The following is a 16821-nucleotide window of genomic DNA, read 5'->3' on the forward strand; positions in this document are numbered from 1 at the left end:
GCGTGGCGTTTTTCTGGCGCCCTCAGTGGTTCTGGGGGGCAGGGGGGGGGGGGCATAATTGACTCTCTATTTTAAAGACCTACCCCTGGCAGGAGTGTTTATTTGAAAAATTCCTGATGACTAATGCCTGCCTTATAACCAGTGCTGCTGCCTGCTGGGATGAATAGCTGTCTTTTCATGCAGGAAGAGGAGCTATGATTATAAAAAGCTTGAACACTGAAGCCCCCTAAAGCTGTTCATGAAAGGGGTTGAAAGAACTTGTGTAACCAGGGAGCTGAACTTACCAAATTGAGGGGAAGTGGCCTACTCACTCCCACCAGAAGTAGCTCCAAAGTCCGCAACTACCATGACCTCCCTCACCAAAATATACTTTCTGTGCTAGACCCAGCAGCTTAAAAACATGCTGGGGGGGGGTCAACAGGTGGGAGGGAGGTTAAGGCACTAGATCCCACATAGCCCTTCTCTTTGGTTCGAGTCCTGGACCTGGTAACTTGAACATCACTCCTGGGGTGTGTGTGCGTGCGCGCACGTGCATGCTCCCGAGAATGGAGGACAAGGGACTGTAGTGTGGCCATCCCTCCAGGGGTAATTTCTCACTCCCCCCGCCCTCTGGTGAATGCACGTGCCTTATGGAAGAAAAAAAAAGTCTTACTGTCTTTTGTTATTGGCACTAATTGCTTTTAATTCATTTTTTTCCTGTGTTTTTCCCCCAGCAACATTTTATTACTTGAACACCTGGTGAAATTGGGTAACTAATTTTTTTTTCATGTGCGTGTGTGTGGGGAGTGGTGTGTTGGGTCTTGCTGGGGCCAGCAGGTGGTATAATGGAAAAGGCACTGGACTCCCACATGGCTGACTGCGATCTGAATCCCGGACCTGGAGGCTTGAAACTCACTGGGCACCTGTGCAGGCTTGCCCAAGATCCCAGGAGAAAAGCGGATTGTGGAGTGGCCATCCCCTCAAGGGGTAATTTCTCACTTTCTCTCTGTCTCTTCAGCAAGCACACGTGCCCTATAGCAAAAATCTCTCTCTTAAAAAAAAAAAAAGAAAGAAAAAGTCTTGGTCTGTTGGCATCCTCCTGCCTCAGGCTCTTGAGTAGCTAGGACTACAGCATGGACCACCTTACCAAGCTTCTGACTTACTAAAAGCAAAATTAATACCGTCAGGTTACCTAATTTTATGGTATTATAAAGTCTTTGAGTATCATGTGATAAGTTATCCCCACTTCCTTTAGTTGTAAATATTAGGAACCCTTTGGTAATGACGGGTGCCCTAGTGATGGCAGGAAGTGGAATTCAGAGAAGACAGGAAATAGAGAATCTGTTGGGCGGCAGGTGGCGTGGTGATAAAGGTACTGGACTCCCACAAGGCCAACTGCGGTTCAAGTCCTGGACCCGGTGGCTTCCTTTCTCACTTTCCATCTCTCTCTTTCTCTGTCTCTCTGATCAAACTGGAAAATAATAATAATAAATAAAGTTAAATAAAATAATAGATTTTTAAAAAAACATACCTAAAAAATAAATAATAAATAATAGCAAAATTAAGTAAAGAAATCATTATTAAAAAAATAGAGAATCTACGGTAAAGAATCAGGTTTGGGGCCAGCCGGTAGCGTGGTGGTTATGGGCGTTGGACTCTCACATGGCTGACCACAGTTCGAGTCCCGGACCTAGCGGCTTGGTTTCTCTCTCTCGCTCTCCCACGCTCTCCCTCTCCCCCTCTCTGGTCAAATTAAAATGAATGAATGAGTGAAGTTAAATAAAATAATTCTTTAATAAAATAGAAGGTGTAAGATAATATTTTTTTTAAAAAAATCATGTTTGGGGTGCCAGCAGGTGGCATAATGGTTACATCACTGGACTCCCATGTAGTCAATGGCAATTTGAGTCCTGGACCCAGTGGCTTGAAACTCATGCCAGGCACGTGTGCATGCGTGCCCAAGATCCCGGGAGGAGAAGGGATTGCAGCATGGTCATACCCCCGGGTGGTGATTTCTCGCTTTCTGTCTCTCCGTCTCTGTTTAGCAAGCACACATACCCTATAGCCAAAACAAAACAAAACAACTCTCAAAAAGAAGGAATAAAAAGAAAATCAGGTTTGGCTTGGTACGTGTGTGGATGGCATTCCCAGTGCATTCTTCCAGTTCTGACGTCTCTGCAGCTGGCTCCATTTGTAAGGTTTTCTGGTCAGAGACCAGCTCATCACTCTTCCCAGAGGCCTTGCCTGCAAGAGGGTCAGGATCTGAGCCCTCTTCCAAGCCAGTGAGATTTTCGTGGATGCACTCCAAGGTTTGGAGCCACTCCGCTCCTGTTCCCTGGCCATGTGGGTGCCTGCTTCCCAGCTGGGAGGGGTGGTTGGAGGCCAGGGTCCTTGTAGGGCACTGGGCTAGTCAGTGAAGGCTGGCTTCTCCAGGAGAAACCCTTCCAGGGCAGCCATCATTTCTCCATCCTATCTCCCCTGCGGTGTGGAGTAGGAAGGAAGGACACGTGGAGCCTCTTAAGGTGGAAGAGTCAGGTAGGCCTGGGGTCCAGTCCCAGCCATCCCTACCAGCTCTGCGATACGGCTCCACCGTAAAGTGGAGGGGGCGACAGCTCACCTCAGAGGTGGTGAGCCCAGAAGAAGAGACTAGAACAGCTCTGTAGGCTCCCAGATGCCACCCCAAGCTCTCTGAGCCCTGGTCATTCCGGTGTGTCCCTGCAAAGCTCAGTCATGCAGGCATATTCCCACATCCTGTGGTGCAGCTGGGTAAGTGCTTTGAGGGAAGTCCAAGCGGGGAGGCTGTACCCTGGGAACTGGGGAGGAGTGAGGGAATGCTGGAGTGGGGGCGGGGAAAGCCAGGTGCCTCCTCTGTCCCCGCTGGCCTCCTTCTACCCCCTTATAAAGGACAGGAAGGGGACCAGCAGTTAGCGTAATGGCTATGTCACTGGACTCCCATGTAGTTGACCGCGATTCTAGTCCTGGCTTAAACTCAAGCCGGGCGCATGTACGTGCATGCCCAAGATCCTGAGAGAATGGAGGAGAAGGGATTGGGTGTGGCCATCCCCCCTGGGGGGTGATTTCTCGCCTTCTATCTCTTTCTCTCTCTGTCTTTCTGGCGAGCGCATGTGCCCTATAGCAAAAACCTCTCAAAAAAAAAAAAAAAAGACATGGAGGATGCACGCACACACACACTCGTGAGCACGTGCACTCCCTGGCAAAATTAAAAACAAAGGCTCGCCCACTAGCACCCATGGCACTCGAGTCCATGGACCACAAAACCTTGGATAGCCCAGTGCAATGGAGGGTGGATGGGGCAGTTTTCTTCTCCCGAATTGTGTGTGCCGGCCTCGCTGAATGCCTCACTCCTATGCTGTTTCTCTAGTGCTTCCATCTCTCAGTCTTTTTCATTTTCAGAGGGTGTGTGCGCTCACCAGAGAGGGGAAGAGGAAAAAGTACCCCTTGTAGGGCGTGGTCATGGTCACGCTGCAGCCCTCCCTCCTCATCTCTCCAACCTATGGGAACTGTGCGCGTGTGTGCGCGCGCTTGCACGCACACACACACACACACACACCCAGTGTGTGTCTAGCCACTGGCCCAGGATCTGGCCTGTGGTCAGCCGTGTGGAATCTGGCTCCCCCAATCTCCAGGCTGTGGGACAGCCCTCTCACTGTACTTGAGAACGTGCAGCAGGGATGAACAAGCAGCTCCTTCCGTCATAAACCAAAGGTTCTATAAATGGCACTTCCACCCAGCCCTCTTCATCCCAATTCTTGTATGAACCCACTGGAAAGCATCCTACTTTTTAAAATTTTTTTCCAGAGGGCATGTATCCTCACCAGAGAGAAGCAGAAAGAAGGAAAGTGAGAAAGCATCCCCTTGTGGGACCAGCAGTTAGCGTAATGACTGTGTCACTGGACTCCCATGTAGTCGACCGCAATTTGCGTCCCAGATCCGGTGGCTTAAAACTCACTCTGGGCGCGTGTGTGTGCGTGCCCAAGACCCCGAGAGGAGAATGGAGGAGAAGAGATTGCAGCGTGGCCATCCTCCCTGGGAGGTGATTTTTCGATTTCTGCCTCTCTGTCTCTGTCTCTGTTTGGCGAGTGTACGTGCGCTATATCAAAAACCTCTCCAAAATTTTGAGCATGTGGGCGTGTACACACCTGGCATGTTTCTCAAGCCTCTGGGTCCAGGTCTTGAACTATATAATCTACCATGTGGCATTCAGTCACAGGCTGGCCCCCACTGACAGGAATTTGAATCTTAAAGTAGTTTGCTGTTTTCCATAGACAAGACTGGTACAGGGCATCACTGCCTGTCTTAGTCCATTGGGGCTGTTAGAACAAAGTACACAAAAGCACAGAAACTTGCTTCTCAGGATTCTAGAGGCTGGGAAGTCCAAGATCAAGTCTAAGATCAAGACTTTTTCTAAGTCTTTACATTAGCTTATACCAGCAGATTCCTGTGTGGTGAGGACCCCCCCGTCCTTGTTCTAGACTTGTGTCCTCATGGTAGGAGGGGGCCAGGGAGCTTTCTGGGACCTTTATATGAGCACTGATCTCGTTTGTGAAGGCCGTGCCCTCATGATCTGATCGCCTCCCACAGGCCCCATTTCCTAACACCATCATCCTGGGAATTGGGTTTCAACCCAGGAGTGGAGGAGAACCACCATGTTCATTCTGCAGGACTGCCTTAGGTCTGGGACTTTGGAAGCAGCAGGTGTTTTCCTGTAATTCACAGGACAGCAAGATGAAGTCCAGATTTGCTCTATTGGTACCAGGCAGGCTCACTTCTGAGCATACTGTGCTATTGATTAGCAGAGGAGCTGGCGAGCAGTCTCACCCCACCGCTTGAGAAAGAACGAGGCAGTGGGGGCATCCCAGCCCAGGGTGGGAAGAGAAGACAAGCTGGTATAGTAAGGGGCACAAAGAAGAGGTGTCCTAGAAAAACGGGAGGATTTTCCAGAAGAAACCAGCATAGGCATCTCCAGGCAGGGCAGTAGTACAGGGGTGGGGAGAGGGAGATGAAAGAGAGGGGGTGAAGCAGAAGTCTGCTGACTCCAGGCCCCAGGAAAGGAGCTGCTGCTTGTACTTGGAAGAGTCCTCTCTACTTTCAAGCTCCAGAGGCTAGCAGAGGAGCCCCAGAAAGAGAGTGGGACCTGTTTAATTCCTTTCAATTTTAGCAGTTTTCGAATTTGACATTTTTGTTACTGCATATCAACTTTATTTTTCTTTTCTAAGTCTTTATATTAGCCTCAATCTGTTAGGCCTCTAGCTCTGAGCCAGACCTACACGTTGGCTTTCTTAGTCCCAGCCCAGTAGCAGTGTCTGCCTGCATTGGAAGTGCCCCTTATAAATGATCTAACTTGTCCTAACCTGCTTCTCCCACTGTAAAATGGGCATAATACTTGTATCTTTGGTTGCCACGAGGACTGATTGAAAACAAGGATTTGGAAGAGCTTTGGAAACTGAAGCTGCTTTTTTTTTTTTTTTTTAAGAGAGCTTTTTGCTATAGGGTGCTTGCAGTCGCTAAAGAGAGAGAGAGAAATCACACACACACACACACACACCCAGGTGGGGTGAGTGGCCATGCCACAGTCCCTTCTCCTTCATTTTCCTCAGGATTTTAGGCATGCACATACACGTGCCTGGTGTGTGTTTTAAGCCACCGGGTGTCCAGGACTCAGACCACAATCAACTGTGTGGGAGTCCAGCAAGGTAACTCTTAACACCATTTTCCAGTCCCCTGAGGTTGCTCTTTAGGTGGGTAGGTTTATGATATTTTGGGAACATGTTTATTTTATTTGTTAGGCATCATTGGAGGTTATTGTTCAAAATGGTGTCTGAGAGGGACCAGCAGATGATGTCACAGTTATGTCACTGGATGCCTATGTAGTCTACTGCACTTCAAGACTTGGACCTGGCGGCTTAAACTCACACTGGGCATGTGTACATGCATGCCCAAGATCCCGACAGAAGAAGGGATTGCAGCGTGGCCATCTCCCCTGGGAGGTGACTTCTTTCATTCTGATTCCCTGTGTCATTCTGGCGAGCGTACACACCCTATAGCAAAAACTTCAAAGAAAAAAAGGTGTCTGAGTAATACCTGGTCTATAGAGCAGGACAGTCTAGTGTTAGAAACTGATAGTCTCTCCCTATTTTTGTTTATAATGCAGAGTTAAAAGCTGTGGAAATAGGATAAGTATTTGTGTAGATTTAACTGTTTTCTTGGACAAAGGCAGGGAGCCACTTTGTGATTTCTCTAGGACCTTCTCTGTTGCCAGTAGTACTGTGGCCCTAGTTCTGTGAGTTACTGTTTAGACCCAGATCCACTTACAATTGCAGTTTGTATTTGCAGGCTCAATGCCAGACCAGGAATGGGAGGTGTCCGTTCCCGAGTTGGGATCCAGCAGAGCCTTCTCAGCCAGCCAACACGTACAGCCACCTTCCAGCAAAGGTTTGATGCCCGGCAGAAGATTGGCCTCTCAGATGCCCGGCTCAAGCTGGGAGTTAAGGATGCCAGGGAGAAGCTTTTGCAGAAAGATGCCAGGTTTCGGATCAGAGGGAAAGTACAGGATGCCAGAGAGATGCTGAACTCCCGCAAACAGCAGAGCACGGTGTCCTCGAAGCCCCGCCAGGTGGCCGATGCCCGGGAGAAGATCAGTTTAAAGAGGAGTTCCCCTGCTGCCTTCATGAGCCCACCCGTTGGGACGGTGACCCCTGCCCTGAAGCTCACCAAAACCATCCAGGTAGGTCATGGTTAGTAACAAAGTTAGTAACCGAGGTAGGTTTAGGGAGGAGGCTAGCAGTGTTTGAGCAAAGGTTCAGTTTTCCAAGTGTTGGTAGAGTATTTTGCTGCTTATAGAGGCTTCTAATGTACGTTATAGCCAAAAAACTATATGAGGAAAGTGAAGTATTGTCTCAGTTTTATGTAAAAGATAGGGGGGATGTTTGTGGAAATGAACTGAGATAGTGGCGTAGAGAAGAGAGAAAAGGCCGACAGTTGAGCGTGTGCTGTGTGGAGGCACATAACAGACCTGATCTTATTTATCCCCCATTCCAGTCTGAGGACTATTGCCCCAGCTTTCAGAGACATGAAATACTGCGCCAACATTGCATGGCCAGTCAGTGCGAGGCCCAGGACGGAACCCGCTCAGCTCTAGCTCCTTGCCCTAGTCTTCCTCTACAGCTGCCCTCAGAGAGAACAGAAACAATCCTGTCTCATCTTCTCAACAGTTTTGGTGCCAGGAACGGCAAGAGTGGTGGCAGTGGGCATCTTTTGGGTGGGTTCAGGAAGCCTCCTTGTATATTACCACATGGTGTCTAGGGTGACCATTCTTCCTGTCACTTTGCTGCTTTTGGGGGTAAGGCACTATGTGGTGCCTTTTACCAAAGACCAAAACTGCCTCTCCATCACACTTGAAATTCAGTGACCCCCCTCCTCTTAAAGGGCTCTTAGTGGACCCCGTGGGATGACAAATTATGACCACTGAGTGTTTCCAGGTTCCACAGCAGAAGGCCATGGTCCCACTTCATGCTCATCCTGCTGGAATGAGGATCAATGTCGTCAATAACCACCAGGCTAAACAGGTAGTGTGAGTGTGCGAATGCTTGTGTGCATGTGTGTTCATGCATGTTTGGATGAGGCCTGCTTGGGAGGACCAACTGAGGCCTGGGCTATAGTTCCCTGTTTACAGCGTTGGAGGAAGTGGTACATGTGACTTTTTGTAATTTAGAAGTTTGAGATGCTTCTGTCTGGAGGTGGAGAGGTATGAGGGGCAGAGGAAAATTAAATTTGTGCTAGCTTTTTTTCTTCTTCTTTGTAAAAGTTGTTTGTGCTTTATATAGAAAATTGGTGGAAAAGTCCCTCATGCTCCTGTTCTCCAGTGCTGGCCACTGTTGAAATTCCTGTAATTCCTTCCTGTTTTTTTTTTGTGTGTGTTACTATTTTTTATTTAATATGTAGTTTTGGTTGTGGTTATATTCTTATCCAATTTATGACATTCTTTCTTTTTTCCCATTCAAGCATTTTTCTGTGATGTTTCCCATTTCCTGTAACCGGCATTTGTAATAACTATTATCCAGTGAGTTGACATTCTAGTTTGTTTAAGCCGTGTCCTGTTGATTCACTGTTAGAAATTCTTCTGCTGTGAAGAGTGTTTTAATAAATAAAGCTCTTCCTAGAGTTTGGCTTTATTTCTCTAGACCAGATGACTAGATGGGCTTTCCAAGCCAAAGGATAGAAACAGACACTTTAGGATTTTTTTTTTTTTTAATTTGCCAGAGCTCGGTGGAGAGAGAGTGAGAGAGAAAGTGAAAAAGCACACCCAATGGGGTTGGTCACTCCACAATCTCTTCTCCATCTCTCCCTCCTCTCAGGATTGTAAGCTTATACACCAAGCAGCTGGATCCAGGACTCAAACCGTGTAGTCAGCTGAGATCCAGCCCCTGGGATACAGCCACTTTACCCACCGTGCCATCGGCTGGCCCTTCAGGGACTCGTGATACCAGTATTACTTGTTTGTAGAAAAATGCTTCTGATGTGCCTAGAAGTTTTGGCACTTTCATTAGGCCCCTGTTAGTGCTTGAGCTCTAGCCTCCAAGGCCGGTCTCCCAAGGCATTTCTTCCTGTACCCACTTTTCTTAGGAGCCCTCGCTCCCTCCAGCAATCATCTCCCCATTGGTGCTTGTTCTAGGGTCTCTTGAAGGCCTATGGGCCACAGTAGCTTGTGTTTCTTTGTTTTCAGAATTTATATGACCTGGATGAAGATGATGACGTTACAGTCCCCATTCCTACTAAACAAATGAAGTTTGTAGCTTCAGGCAGCTTTCTCCACCACATGGTATGACATTTCATGTTTTTTCTACACTCTGTGTGTGTCTGATCAGGTAAATGGGGAAAGTTGTGGAAAATAGGACCTTTCTTTTTAATTTGCCAGAGAGCACATGCACAGAGCATAGACACAGAGAGAAAGGGAGCGAGAAAGAAAGCACCCCACAGTGGGGCATGGTCGTGCCACAGTCTCGTCTCCTCCCCTTCTCTTACTAGGATTTTGGGCATGGACGCACATGTGCCTGGCACGATTTTTAAGCTACCAAGTCCAGGACTCGAACCACGGTTGGGAGTCCAGCCCCTTAACCACCATGCCACTTATTGGCCCAAGAATAAGACCTTTCAGTGCAGGGATATTTCTTCATTTGGGCCATAAGTTTTTCAGAACTGGAACCAGTCCAACTCTCTGATTTTGTAAGGGCTGACTTGTGATTTGCTTAAGGTCTCACCATGAGTACATTGTAGGGCTGTAGCTTCTAGTCGTGTTTGAGACCCCAGGGAAAGTGTGAGTGATCACGCAGGAAGGAATCTCATATTCTTTTTAAGTGGCAAGATAATTCTGCGTCTCCCTGGCCTCCATGGTCAGCAGCTCTGGCCCTGCTCTCTGCTCCTGGACTCCCTTGCTTAGTGTTAACAAGAATGAACCTTACTTCTCCTCTGTGCTTCAGCAGGTACAGCTTACATGCTGGAGATGCTTGCTTGGCTAGGGCACTGGTCAGACCTCATGCAGAGGAGGGAAGAAAGCAGCATGTGCAAGTATTGGGGGGTGGGTGGGTGGGAGGGTTCTGTGCTGCTCAGCTCAAAAGCTACAGCTGTGTCATGAACAGGGAGGCCAATGGACTACTCAGCCATGCCTAGTGGCATGTTTTGCCCTTGCTGTGTCCTTTGTTTTACCTTCAGAGACGCAAAGACTCAATTTTAGTTGCTACCTTGAGTGTGTGGCCAAATATTCTACTAGTTAAGCGCTTACAGGAATGTGTGAAGTCGAACAATGCCAGTTTATTGCTCATTTTAACTTGCCAGAAGGCGTGTGTGCCCTCAGAGGGAGACAGGTGAGGGGGTGGAGAAAGCACTCCCCATGGGGCATGGTCACAAGGCATTCCCTTCTCTTCCACCTCTCTCCTTATCCATCTCATCTCTTTTCTTTAGAGATATTTTTGCTATAGAGCACACATGTCGAGAGACTAAAACAGAATGCAAGAAGTCACCCCCCAGAGGGGATGGCCATGCCCAGACCCTTCTCCTCTGTTCTCCTCTCAGGATTTTGGTTGCACATGCACCCACCTGACGTTTCAAAGCCACTGGGTTCAGGACTCAAGCTGTGGTTGAGCATGTGGGAGTCTAGCTAGCACCTTAATCACTATACCACCTGCTGTGCCCACCAGTGTGTTTTTTAAGCCACTGGGTCCAGGACTTGAACCATATAGTTGGCTATATGGGATCCAGCCACCTTAACCATGAGGCCACAGGCTCACCCAGTTGATTTCTTTTTTAACCACTCGCCTATGGGGCTAGCCGTACCAGTTCTTTATAAAGGGATCAATCAGGCCTTTCTGTTAATTAGACTGCTCACTTTGGCTTCCCATAAGCCAGCTCAGTTAACGACTAGCCCTATTTGAGAAAACATGTAAACTCATCTAAGACTCCCCTTCCTCCTGCTCTATGAGACGGGTATTATCGTTACCATTGTTTTACGGATGTGGAAGCATGCACAGAGAGGTTGGATGAACATGCTCAACCCTGCTCAACCCAGTGTAAGTGGTAGAACTAGGAAGTGAGCCTAAGTAGACTGACTCCTGGGACCACCTGTATGCTATACTGACCTGGCTCTTGAGGCTCACACAGCAGCTCGGAGAATGTGGAGTCCAGCATGGGGCAGATGGTTCACTTGAGCTTGGGGAAGCCTGGTGAGTTGGCCCTGCCCTCATCAGACCTGCCCTCCGGTTGCTGCTTTGCTCCTCTCTCCCAAGTCAGGACCCGAAGCCTTCCCTAAATTGTTAAGACTACCTGCTGCTTCTGTTTCATGCATCTTTTTCCTCAGTCAATCACTATGCAGGGTCTTTAGGAAAAGTTCATGGAAAGAGCATATGAAATAATTAGGGGCCAGCAGGTGGTGTGGTGGTTGGTACACTGGACTCCCACATGGTCGACCACTGTTCCAGTTCCGGACCTGGCATTTTGAATCTCATGCCAGGATTGTGTGTGTGCGTGCCCCAAATCCTGAGAAGATGGAAAAGAAGAGATTGCAGTGTGGCCATTCCCCCAGGAGGTGATTTCTTGTTTTCTGTCACTCTGTCTCTCCGTGCATGCCTTATAGCAAAAATCTCTCACAAAAAGGAAGAAACCTGTAACTAAGCATGGATTTCAAACTTTTCTAAGTTTTGCCATGGGCACGTGCACTCGCCCATCCCCCTCTCGGGATTTTGAGCCTGTACACACACATGCCCTGTTTTTCAAGCTACCAGGTCCACAACTCAGACTGTGCAGTTGACCACATGGGATTCAGCCACCATAACCAGCATGCCCCCGGCTGGCTCAGCTTTCAAATTATTTTTGCACCCAAACAATTTTATACTTCCATTTTGTCCCAAACATTTTGGAATCGCCTTGTAACAAGGAAGTCGGTGTACATCCCCAGTTGGCAGCAGGGTGGGAGGACTGTCATGGTAAGGCCAGGTATGTGTGCGATGCCTCCGTATGGCCAAAACAAGGGCCTCCCTTTGCCCCGCCTGCCTGGATCTGGTGATCAGCCCATTGTGATAGGAGCCTTGGTAAGAATGAACTTGACCTCAATCTTCTGCCCTTCTGACAAACCCAAGATTGTAGAGTTTTTAGAAATTCCAAATGGTGTGGTGAGCCTGTGGCTCCTGGGAAGTTGCCAGGTCAAGGCTGTATGGAAGCTTCCTGCCAAGAGATTAAGCGCTGTGGAAAGAAAGTGGCTTCTGTGAGCACATGCTTGGGTTGCCTGTTTCTCTCCCTCTAGTCTCTTCCTTGTGGGTGTCGCTAATATCAGCAACCTCTTCAGCTCCAGACCTCTGATGGAATTGGGGAGCTGAGGGCATCAAGGGCTCCTAGTCGTCAGCCCTAAGGATGCTTCGTAGGGCCCAGGCATGGCTTCTCAGAGTCCTTTTGCATCTTTGTTCAGGCTGGACTGAGTAGTTCCAAGCTGTCCATGTCCAAGGCCCTTCCTCTTACCAAAGTGGTTCAGAATGATGCCTACACAGCTCCTGCTCTCCCCTCGTCTGTTCGAACAAAGGCCCTGACCAACATGTCCCGGACCCTGGTGAACAAGGAAGAACCCCCCAAAGAGCTTCCGCCTGCTGAGGTAAGATGAAGGTGACCAGACCAGTGGAGAGTGAGCCTGTCCTGGGTGGCCAGTATGCTGTATGTACCCCATTGGGTCCTCAAACACCCCTGTGAGGCAGGCATCACCAGCCCCATTTTACAGATGAGCAGACTAAGGCCCCAGGACCCCTGCTCTCAAAGAGCTTTCCGGCTAGTAGGGACCTACAGAGAGAGCTCGTATCCGGTGATACAGGAGAGCTTCTCCAGAGGAGAGCTACTGGGAGCACTGGGGACAGAGCATCTCATTCCACCTGGGAAGTCTGAGAAGGCTTAAAGTCGGGTGGGTCTTAAAACTTGAGTAGCATCCCAAGCAGAGGCTCACATTTGGGAAATGACAAGAGGGTCTGTTCCTGTAGCATAAGGTTGGGGGTGTGATGGGTGCAGAGGTCCAAGGGGCCCAGTTGTGATCAGCTGTTCCTAGGGTCTTCTCTGTGCCTTCCTGGGTACATACTTGAAGTGAGTTCTGCTCCATGAGTACGGCCTGCTCTCTGACTCTGCTAATATTCTTGTCCATGTAACAGCCTGTCCTCAGCCCTTTGGAAGGCACCAAGATGACTGTGAATAATCTGCACCCTCGAGTGACCGAGGAGGACATTGTTGTAAGTACACAGCCTCTGTGGCGCAGGTCCCTCAGTCCACCCCCAGCTTTGATGCTGTGCCAAGACTCAGCTGTCGTCATACTCAGGAATGAGACCATTAGAGCAAGAAGCAGCAGAATTACAAATGGAGAGGCATGTAGGGCAGAGTCCAGGGGAAACCAGGCACAGCGTCCACAGTCTCTCTCAGTGAAGTCACAGGATGCACTTTGTTCTCCAACAGCAGGTTACGATGACACAGGTGAAATCAGGGATGCTTACCGAAGGCTTGGTACCTGGGGGTTTTCCTGGGGGTTGGTCGCACAGGCGTTCCCTGCCGGGCATACATGACAGATTCCAGACCCCCAGAAGGAGCGCAGGTGTTCAGCATGAGCCATATTGTCTGGCAGTCCAGGCACAGCGAGCTACTCTTTCTGGTGGGCCAGTGAGAATCAGTTTCCCGATGCCAGCCAGGGACCAGCCTTAGGAGCAGGTCCAAAGTTAGCGTGGGCAACTGTTCATTCTGTTCTGTACAGCTTCTAGTGCTAGTTGCCAGGCCTGGATCTCAGGTCAGGGGATATCAGCCATAGTGAGTCCTAAATGGGATCTTCTAGCCCCACTGTGCAAATTCCAGTAGTTTGTATTTTCCTGAGTTTTTGGATCCTCCTGCTGCTTTGGGGGTTTTACATGATGATTTCAAAGTAAAAAGGAATGAGACATGAAGTTTTAGTCTGCTTTTCTGTTGATAACAACTGAATACCACCCCGAGTAATTTATGAAGAAAAGAGGTGTATTAAGCTCATAGTTTTTGGAGGTCCAGGGTTGAGGTGCCACATCTGGTGAGGGTCTTCTTGGTGGGGGGAATCCCTGCAGAGCCCCAGAGTGGCACATGTAGGGCATCACATGGCGAGACAGCAAGAGCAGAGCATGTGTATCTGGATCCATGTCTGTTCTGGTCTCTGCTTGTGAAGCTACCAGGAGTCACTCGTGTGGGTCCACTCTGACCTTATCTAATCCTAATGAACTTACAGAGGCTCCCACTTTTTAGTCCTATAGTCAGATTAAGTCTCCGCTCCTTTAATTCCATCACAATATGAATCAAATCTCAACACATGAATCTACATCTGCTGTTCAAACCATAGTAGTTGGGTTGGTGGTTTCTGGTTGACCTGTTTGGTTGCCATTCTGGTCCATCCTGTCCCACTTTGCCCTACCCATGGCAAAATGGGCAAAATCCAAATGAGGTACCTGGTAAAGGGGGCCCCAGGTGCAGCTAAAATTCCTTTTCAACCTCAATGGTATTCAAGCCCTCAAAAAAGCCATTATTTTGGAAATCTAGGTACCCTTTGAACTATCAGGTTACAAAATAAATGCATTTGGAGGATTCAGCCTCCAATTGGCTAATACCCAGGTTCTGTAATAGCCCGTACTGGCTACCACATTTCTTAATTCTTTAATAGATGGATTGATTGATTTTGGCTAGAGGGTTCATGCATTCACCAGAGAGAAATGGAGAGGGAAAGAAAGCTCCCGAAGGGGAATGGTCACACCACAATCCTTTCTCCTCCATCCCTCCCTCTTTTTGGGATTTTGGTTGTTCATGCACATGTGCCCAGCGTATTTCTCAAACCATGTGGTTGGCCATGTGGGATTGGGCTGCCTTAACCATTTGTCCATGGTGCTGGCCCGTGCACTTTTTTTTTAAGTTGTGGTAGGGTGCATATGCTCACCAGAAAGAGACAGAAAGCACCCCTTGGTGGGCATGGTCACACAACGGCCTTTTTTCCTCCTTTTCTCCCTCCTGTCATGATTTGTACCTGGCTTGTTCCTCAAGCCACCAGGGCTGGGACTTGGAACTATGGTCAGCCCTGTAGGATTTGGCTCCCTTAACCACTGTGCTGCAGGGCCAGCCTGTTAACCGTCTGCATTGTGAGACACACGAGTGCAGTGTGACTTGAGTTTAGGGCTAAACAAGCTCAACAGCATGCTCGCTCCCCTTCAGTAGGCCTAGTGCAATGGATGGTGCACACGAGAAGGAAGTCGGAGCCTGCTTTGTGTGACACTTGGCAAGCTGTAAATAGCGAGACATTTTCTCCTGATCGTGAACATATTAGGTCGTTGGAAGTTATGACATATTTTTCTACATGAAAATGTGTCTTGACTTTTCTGACAGTCCAGCAGTAACAGCTGTCATTTGTTGAGCACTTAGCGTGTGCTGGGCACATTATACACAGGACCTAGAACATACTAGTGAAAAACTAATTACCTGTGGGGACCAGCAGGTGGCATGGTGGTTAAGACACTGGATATTCCCACATGGCCAACCACGGTTCAAGTCTCGTATCTGGCGGCTTACTTTCCCACTTTCCCTCTGCACTTGCGCGCGCGCGTGCTCTCTCTCTCTCTCTCTCTCTCTCTCTCTCTGGTCAAATTAAAACGAATGAATGAATGAATAAATAAAATTGAATAAATAATTCCTTAAGAAAAAAAAACCTAATTACCTGTAATTGATGTTCGGAGAAAATTGTTCTTGGTAACCACCCTTAGGCTGGCCCCGTAACACAGTGGTTAAACACTATGCATAGAAAGCCAGATCCCACACAACCAACCACTGTTCAAATCCTGGTCCTAGCAGCTTGAAAACATGCTAGGCACATCTGCAATGGAGGAAAAGGATTGCAGAGGACTCCGTAACTGAAAAGCTCCTGCAAAGAGCTAGAGGAGTTGGGAGAATTCTGACTGCCTGCTTTTCACATGTGACTCATTGGAGGATGCTTCTCTGACACATGTACCTCTGGCATTTAAAAATAAAAGATAACTACCATAAGTTATTTTATACCCAAATAGATAATATTAAAAGAACAACAGGGTGGGGACCAGCAGTTGGCATAATGGCTATGTCACTGGACTCCCATGTAGTTGACCACAGTTCGAGTCCCGGACCCGGTGACTTAAATTCACGTTGGGCACATGTGCGTGCATACCCATGATCCCAAGAGGAGAATGGAGGAGAAGCTCTCTCTGGTCAAATTAAAACGAATGAATGAATGAATAAATAAAATTGAATAAATAATTCCTTAAGAAAAAAAAACCTAATTACCTGTAATTGATGTTCGGAGAAAATTGTTCTTGGTAACCACCCTTAGGCTGGCCCCGTAACACAGTGGTTAAACACTATGCATAGAAAGCCAGATCCCACACAACCAACCACTGTTCAAATCCTGGTCCTAGCAGCTTGAAAACATGCTAGGCACATCTGCAATGGAGGAAAAGGATTGCAGAGGACTCCGTAACTGAAAAGCTCCTGCAAAGAGCTAGAGGAGTTGGGAGAATTCTGACTGCCTGCTTTTCACATGTGACTCATTGGAGGATGCTTCTCTGACACATGTACCTCTGGCATTTAAAAATAAAAGATAACTACCATAAGTTATTTTATACCCAAATAGATAATATTAAAAGAACAACAGGGTGGGGACCAGCAGTTGGCATAATGGCTATGTCACTGGACTCCCATGTAGTTGACCACAGTTCGAGTCCCGGACCCGGTGACTTAAATTCACGTTGGGCACATGTGCGTGCATACCCATGATCCCAAGAGGAGAATGGAGGAGAAGGGATTACGGTGTGGCCGTCCCCCTTGCGGGGTGATTTCTCACTTTCTGTCTCTCTCTGTCTTTCTGACAAGCGCACGTGCCCTATAGCAAAAACCTCTTCAAAAAAAGAAAAGAAAAGAAAGAACGGGTTGGCTCTGTGGCCTGGTGGTTGAGGCATCTGGATCCATGGCTGACCGTGTGGTTCAAGTCTTAGATGGATCTGGCAGCTTAATTAGTACGCCATGCGTGTGTGTGCATACTCAAAAGGAAAGTGTGATAGAGAAGGGGTTTCACTGTGGCCATGCCCCACAGAATGTGCTTTCTTCTCTCTCTCTTTCATGAATACATGTGCCCTCTAACAAAATAAATAAATAAATAAATAAATAAATAAATAAATAAATAAATAAGAACAGCAGTGGTGTGGTGCTTAAGGGCGCTGGACTCCAACATGGCCGACCACGATTTAAGTCCTGGACCTGGTGGCTTGTTTTCTCACTTTC

The 16821-nt window shown here is 48.1% G+C and overlaps 1 protein-coding gene across 3 annotated transcripts in view; it reads left to right on the forward strand.

Moving 5' to 3' along the window:
* POLDIP3 (DNA polymerase delta interacting protein 3) overlaps nt 1-16821 on the forward strand; it is a 32104-nt gene that overhangs the window by 5154 nt on the left and 10129 nt on the right. For all 3 annotated transcript variants that reach the window (XM_006150693.3, XM_006150694.3, XM_006150695.3), the window contains 5 exons: nt 6334-6724; nt 7479-7565; nt 8723-8818; nt 11954-12133; nt 12675-12752. In XM_006150693.3, coding sequence (XP_006150755.1) covers nt 6334-6724; nt 7479-7565; nt 8723-8818; nt 11954-12133; nt 12675-12752 — 832 coding nt within the window. The remainder of the gene's footprint in view (nt 1-6333; nt 6725-7478; nt 7566-8722; nt 8819-11953; nt 12134-12674; nt 12753-16821) is intronic.

The sequence above is a fragment of the Tupaia chinensis genome, unplaced genomic scaffold, assembly GCF_000334495.1.
Source record: "Tupaia chinensis unplaced genomic scaffold, TupChi_1.0 Scaffold000294_5, whole genome shotgun sequence".
NCBI classification, from domain to species: Eukaryota; Metazoa; Chordata; class Mammalia; order Scandentia; family Tupaiidae; genus Tupaia; species Tupaia belangeri.